At 30.6% G+C, this 7,601-nt stretch overlaps 1 protein-coding gene across 1 annotated transcript; it reads left to right on the top strand.

Moving 5' to 3' along the window:
- Window positions 1-5: 5 nt before the first annotated feature.
- On the top strand, window positions 6-4,109 carry LOC111640107 (the record flags this gene model as incomplete). The annotated part of the gene is made up of 4 exons (XM_023386109.1): window positions 6-111; window positions 209-403; window positions 647-795; window positions 3,825-4,109. Coding segments are annotated over 4 exons (735 nt in total), but the record flags the coding sequence as incomplete, so codon positions are not given.
- Between the last annotated feature and the right edge of the window lie 3,492 nt (window positions 4,110-7,601).

The raw sequence follows: 7,601 nt of genomic DNA, 5'->3' as shown, positions 1-7,601 counted from the left end.
GGTTGTTTGTTGTTTTGGTAAACGGAAATGAACGAAAATTGACAAATGAGGAAGTTCTTCAGCAATTTGAAGATATTATAAATGAGGAAAAATATGTTCTTGCTCTATTTAGTGAGTATAAATTAATATATAAGCTATTTAAAGTATTTCTGCTATCTTTAAAAAGATCTACTGTTTGAAACTGATAAAATATTTGTATTTTTTAAAGCAAAATCATGCTGTCAATGCGTTGAATGTGTAGAAACTGAAGCACTTTTAGCATCTACAAGTCATCATTTGGAAGATTCGTACGGTGTAAAAATTGTAAAACTAATCGAACATAAAGTACTTCAAGAAAGATATGGAATAAAGTCTTATCCTACAGTTTTATATATAAGAGATGGAATTCCTCTTCTATATGATGGTAAGAAATTACAAAATTTTATATATTAAAGAACAAATTTGGCTTATCTTACTAAAAGTAAGATAATTTACTAACACATGCTGTGTAATTAAAATAAAAATACCACATTAAATGTGAAATTGGCCTTAACTTAGTAATAAAATTGATTTTTAATATAATTTTGTTTTATTAAAAGTGTTTACGAGAAATAAAATTTTTATTTTAATGAACTGATAAATATTTTTATTATGTGTTTATGTACAGGTTCCTTGGAACTTGATGCTCTTTTGGAAGCTATAGAAAAGAATCGTGAACCACTGATCAAATCATTAAATGATGAAAGTTTTGAACATTTGACGCAAGCTGCTACAGGTGCAACAACTGGAGATTGGCTAGTTTTGTTGTATGTAATTTATTTAAATAATACAAGTTGATATAAAAAAATTAGTTTACATTGTAAAATTAATATACTATTTTTTGAATTAAATTAAATAATTTAATATATCTCATTATTAAATTTTATCTTCAACTAACTGAAAGTACTTAAATAAATGAAACAATAAAGATACATTTTGTTTGTAGAAATATAATTTATTCTGCCATTAATGCTTTTAAAGTGTTTAGCTTTAGCTATATATATATATATATATATGGCATATGCTCAGAAAAATTTTTTGCTCAGAATCTACTCAGCAAAATTTTTTTTTGCTCAGAGAAGTATATGTTCCGCTCATCTACAAAAAACATTAGAGGGAACAATGCCATATAATTTTGTTGCCATATTTTGACAAAGCAATGTATAACAACTGCTAATCTAACACAATGGGTGAAAGATACCCACCATTGTGTTAGAATTGCATACCTGCCTTCCAACCATGTAGGTATGTCCTAAAATTGCCAGACATCCTTTATTTCAAAAGACAATCCTTTATTATATAGCACTCACCAAATAAACCATCACCAGTTCATAACCAAACAATCCTTTATTTTAGCTAAATTGTCCCTATTCTTTATTCAAACAAGAAAGGATGAGATTTGTCCTTTATTTTCATTTTCCAATGTCTGTGTTTCATAAAATGGCAGTGGTGGATTTCTGTACAGATGTATGCCAAACCTTATCAATCCAGATCATTCCACACAAAAAGCTATGGTTTATCATTAAATATTTTAAATTCTAAATGAAATTAAAATTTGCAAATATTTATAATCAATGTGAAAACCATAATTTTTAAATTTAAATCTAAAAAAATATAACCAAAAAGTTTAGTTATTAACTAAAAAATTAACTCTTTTGGAGTGTGATGCAGAGATACAGAATATGTCCAACTGCATTAACAAGGTTCAGGGGAAATTAAAAAAGTCCTGAGGAAATTTACCACAGAAAATTACTATTATGGCAATAATCACAAAAACATTACAATAAAAAAAGAAGAATCTTGGCTAATCTTATAGACATTTATTAGGAATACATGCCAAAAATGTAGGAAACAATGTGTTTCAAAAATGAAACTGAAATGTCATTTATTCTGTTTCCAATCAGCTCAGTCATTCATCATACTACTGCCTACTTATATAGTATGTGCTTGCAGTAAGGACAAATCAGTTTTACTTATTTTGTAAGTAAAATAAGTTTTACTTACAAAATCAGTTTCAATTTTTATAAAAAAACCAAAACCAAAACAGACCTTTAACAAGAATCAAAAAAGAAAAATCTATTTTTACTTCACAATTCTTTTCAATACTATTTAATGGGTGAAATTTCATGTCAGAATGAATTAAAAGTGTGGCTGCATGTGATCCAGAAGACTGGCTGGCAATACTATCCACAACTGGAGTTAATTGGCAGCATTTGTCTTCAGAGCACAAAATTCATTCTATTGAAGAGCATGATGCATACAACAAAACTTTGAAAGCTGATAAGGCAATCTTTGACAGAAGAATGCCTATCAAAATATTCACATAAAAAAAGAAAAGAAAGAAAAAAAAAACAAATAGTGAGAGAAACTGCACCAGGTATTAAGATACTAAAAGATTGTGTAACATTACTTATATGCATTAATACATTAGAAGATTATTTTAAAACCTGTGCTATTTTATGGGTCGTCTAATCCTTATAAATCAGAAGTGTAAATGAAAATGTGTTACCAGTATATTAAAAGCAAATAAAAAGTTTGGATGACTGCTTATTTATTTAGAGAGTGATTTCTAAATTGTTTTGTGTCAGTTACGGAAAACTATTTAAAATAGAAAAATCCTGATTTCAAAATAATCTTTACTATTTGATAAATCTTTGGCATGATCTGAAGAATAATGATGATCAACCTTTCTTGGATACAGATTGCAAGTAAACTTCATAAGATCCAACAGGCCTCATGCACTTTTTCTTATATACGAGGTCTGTTCAAAAAATATGCGGACTGTTTGAATTGCGTGGCTCCAGTTGGTTCCAGGGGAATCAGCTTGGTGTTGCTAGGTTTGTACAGATTGTCTGGTGATAAAGCCGTTTTCCGATTACAGATATCTTTATTTGTTGATTAACTATGCAGTTTTTAGTGAATGACCTGATGGAGCAACGACTTGCTGTGAAATTTTGTGTTAAACTTGGAGAATCTGCGACTGAAACTTTGCTATGCTCAACACAGCTTACGGTGATGTTGCTATGAAGCATACAGCATGTTTGAGGTGGGCCCCCAGACCCAAAAAAGTTTGCCAAGTTCGATCCAATGTCAAGGTGATGCTGACAGTTTTCTTTGGTGTTGTTCACCACGAGTACCTTCCCCAAGGCTCCACAGTGAACCAGACTTACTACATTGAAGTTCTGAAATGTCTGAGGGACGCCATTGAAATTCATGACATATCAAAATTGAACTGTTGATATGTCATGAGTTCCATCATGACGTAAAAATGGCACTGAAGTAATGTTCCTAACACCAAATATAACTTCTTTAATTCAACCATTTAAGTCATTATATTATCTTTAATTCTCATTACATCTGAAAATTTTTTTATAAAAGATCTTGAGAAAAACTGATTAAAATTCTATTGAAGTGGTGGAGGCATGAAACATTTTTCAATTGTGCATTATATTGAAATTATAGCTCTACTGCTCAAAGAAGTAAAGTCATCAACATTAAATGTGCATATCAGCATTTGGTGCTGACTTAGCAGCATTTTGTATGCTCCATAAGTGGACAGGCCACTTTTCCCTTTTGTCAGTGTTTTTAAAGAATTTGATATTATCACAAACACTTCATATACGAGTCTAATACCAATATATATATTCCAAAGACATTGTATGTATTTTATTACGAATGACTAAAGCAAATCAGAATTAATATTTTTTATATATGTATATTGGTATATGTATGAGAATTTTATCTCAAATGTGATAATATTTAATGACAGATAAGATAAATTACATCTTCAAGTCTGGCAACTTTAGTGTTATCATGTTGGTGATTTAAATCAATTATGGTTGACTCGTAAGTGGAAAGAAACAAGTTACTCTTACAGTTATATCATATTATTGAGCAGTGCTACAATTTCTCTGCCCCAAAAAAAAGAAACATCTGATTCATCACTTAAAAATACACAGGCCATATGGTATGAACTTTCTCAAGATAAGAAACTAGATGGTTCTTTGAGCTTTGTAGGACTTGTAGGATCTTTACAAAGATGTAATCTTTGTAAAGTCTTACAAAGATTACATCTTTGTAAAGTCCCATAAAGCTCAAAGAGCCCCATAAATCTCAAAGAACCATCATCAGCCTTACTATTTTACAAAGATTACAAATCTTTCTAAAATATGATGGTGGAAACACGTACACTGAACCAATATAATGTGTGGTACGATCGACGAAACAAAAAACAAACGTTTTCGAACCTCTTCTAGGTTCTTCCTCAGGTTCCTTTAGCTTTTTAGCTCGTAAATTTTTAGCAAGCGAACATGTCATGCATGCGTGACGGATAATTTAAAAGAAATGTTCGATCTTAAGAAAGAAATTATTTAAACAACATTCGTTAATGTCTTTCGTTGACGGCAGTCGTTAGTTTGAACGGCATGTGCGACACATCTTTTAAAAAAGAACTGTTCGATCGCAAGAACGAAGTTATTTGAAATATCGAATTTACGAGCTAAAAAGCTAAAGGAACCTGAGGAAGAACCTAGAAGAGGTTCGAAAACGTTTGTTTTTTGTTTCGTCGATCGTACCACACATTATATTGGTTCAGTGTACGTGTTTGATATATAAGTGTGGTGAGTTGTGAGTTTTTTACATGATGATATTATATATGATGATTTATATATGATTTACCACGCAGCATTGCAGGGCCTCATCTGCATTGCTGTGTGGGAAAAAGGAAAAGATATTCAGTATGGTAAGAAAAAGACAGAGATAGGATATAAACAACCAGAAAAATTGTTGTCCTTAATAATTGTAGTAAAAGTCAATAAACTGACTGATAGCAAATGTCACAAGTACATTGTACCATAACAAAAGAAATTATTAACAAACCAAACCAAAACATTGCACAAAGGCATATAACAGGAGGCACTCATGCAATATTGAAATTCATGACATATCAAAATTGAACTGTTGATATGTCATGAGTTCCATCATGGCCAATAAAAAATTTGACTTTTTTTAAATTGTGATATTAAAGAGTATAAAGCAATTGCCATATTCCTGACAGTATTTATAGCAATAGTTTTACATAATTTCATATGCAGAGATAATATTAAATTTTGTTTATTAAAGGTAGTTAATATAAGCATTATGCAATATCAATGTTAAAAAAATTTTTTTGCATTTTATGCTGTCAATGTTTTTATTCAAAAATCAGCATTTTTCTACCAAGGTCCCATCTATTCCATATTCTAAAGATTGACATGTATAAACGTCTATTTGAAAAATGTACAACTAGAGTCAGTTCATTCAAGGAAAATGGTTGAACCAGCAGAAAACAGAACTAATATGATACTAGAACTTCCTAAGTTAGAAGAAAGTTCTATTAAGTGGCTTTGATGATAAGAAAAATAAGGCTGGTAAAATGGATTTGATGGAAATGGCATTAAAGGAAAAGTGAATCAATTCAGAGACTGAAAATGAAAATTAAAGTTCAAAATTTTATAGTAAAAATGACTGAAAGAAGTACAAGTTTCAAAAACACTTAACTCCATATCATAAAATCTATGTAAACAAACCCAGATTATTGGTTTTTTTTAAAAATGTAAAGAATACACAAATTCTAGCTACTGCAGAAGAAAATTTAGAAGATGAAGATATTCTGCAACAAAATGTTCTTGTTACTATGTGTTAAGCAGCTATGAAATCTAATGACTACACATTATCTGATATTTTTATATCACAGTTTTTAGGANTGGCAACCCTCTTCTACAAACAGGCAAAACAGCCACCTCACCCCACCAAAGTCAGGTAGCGGAGAGTACCACCCACAGTCATTCTAAGAAGTGAACTCTGACCTTAGGACTGAACGGGTAGTTTCTTCTATGTTAAATAACCTAATTTTGTAAATTTGGGAGTGCTTCAAATATGATGTTAGAATGGTTTTATGTCATTACAAGTGGGTTTTTTTAAACATTATCTAGTATAGTAAAATCGTAGGACCAATAAAAATTTGACGTTATATTAGGACTGTCGTTACATTTGATGACATTATAATCGGGTTAAACTGTATATTGTTTGTGTATATTGTATAATTTCAGACGATACAATAGCCATGATTATTTTTTTCAAAAATGGGAACTTTTCGTTATGCATCGACAAAAATTCAACCCAGGCCAACACGCAACAGAGAGAAATTTTGAAATTGGATGGGTTAATTTCATTAAAAATGCATCGTGGACGACCTCGTGGTTGTCGCTGGTGAAGTTTGAACAATCGCGCCCAAAGGCAGCAATATCAAAGAAGATAGGAGAATGAAAACAAGACCTGCCTTGAGCATCAAAGTGATTCCATCTCCGAGACATAGTCTTGTCCCAAATATGGTTTTGCCGTTTTACTTGTTTAATTTTAGAAACATTTTCCATATACTGATTCCAGGATGATATCCTTTATCATGTCACAAACAACAGTTTTTGTTGTTGAACAACTTTTGTTTTGTGATTTTAATAATTTTGAAGTTACAATGGAAAATAGTATAAATATTTTCTATTGTAATTTTTACTTTTATTTTTACAGTCTATCTTACTGTTGTGCTTATATACCACATTTTTTTTATGTTTCTTTCTATATTTTATATCATTTTATTTGTATATATCATATTTACATTAGTTATGTATATTTATATCTGTCTATCATTTTATGCTTTTTTTACTGATTCATATTTTTGTTTATTGTATGTTTTATGAAAGGTTGTTTACAGTGTTTTATGGAAGGCAGTAATCTCATGCATTTAGATATTATTTTTGTGTTAAATAATTAAAAAAGAATTAATAAATAAACAATACCACCAGATACAATCTTAAAATCAGTATAGTTTGTTTCATGCCTTCCATGCTAAAAATGATGACAAAAATAACCAATAAACAAATTTTAACCATACCTTTATAACATGCATATGCAAAGAAAAATATTTATGCAAAGCAAAAAAACACAACACAAAACATTCTGTGTCAAGGATAAAAATGTGCCAGCAACAACAACCAATAAAAGTTATTCCTGTAGCAAAAAAGCAAATAAATAAACTATAACAATGAATAGCACATATAAACTGTGCAAAACTGGTGCAGTTAATTCCTTCTTTACCAAGGAATAGTTTAGGGCTCTAAACTGCCATGAGACAAACACCTGTTTCAGATCCTATGCAACAAATTACCGTTCGGTACTATGAAAATGAAAAATCAGAATATACAATTGCATCTGTCATCTACTTTTTAGCAACAATCTACAGTCGACCCCCCTATAAGATAGAGATACGTTCCATTCTCTAGGAATCCGCTTTCTTACGAATCCTTCCAATCACAACCCGACACGTATCAAGTTTACGGACTACGGCTGTTTGAAAGGTTTTCTTCCATAAAATTAATCGATTCTAGACTAATCCGACTCAACATTTCCAAAATACGTATATATTTTTTGGGAATAATCCGTATAAACTACGCTATAAACAAAAAATTGTAGGATTACTTACCGAGTGTCACCATTCGACATTGCCATTGCTCAACATTGTTTTCGTCGCGGAACAGCTCAGCAAAGAG

Source organism: Centruroides sculpturatus, unplaced genomic scaffold (assembly GCF_000671375.1).
Source record: "Centruroides sculpturatus isolate CEXI.00-Female unplaced genomic scaffold, Cexi_2.0 scaffold1371, whole genome shotgun sequence".
Lineage (NCBI taxonomy): Eukaryota > Metazoa > Arthropoda > Arachnida > Scorpiones > Buthidae > Centruroides > Centruroides sculpturatus.
This window is presented reverse-complemented; position numbering and strand designations above follow the sequence as displayed.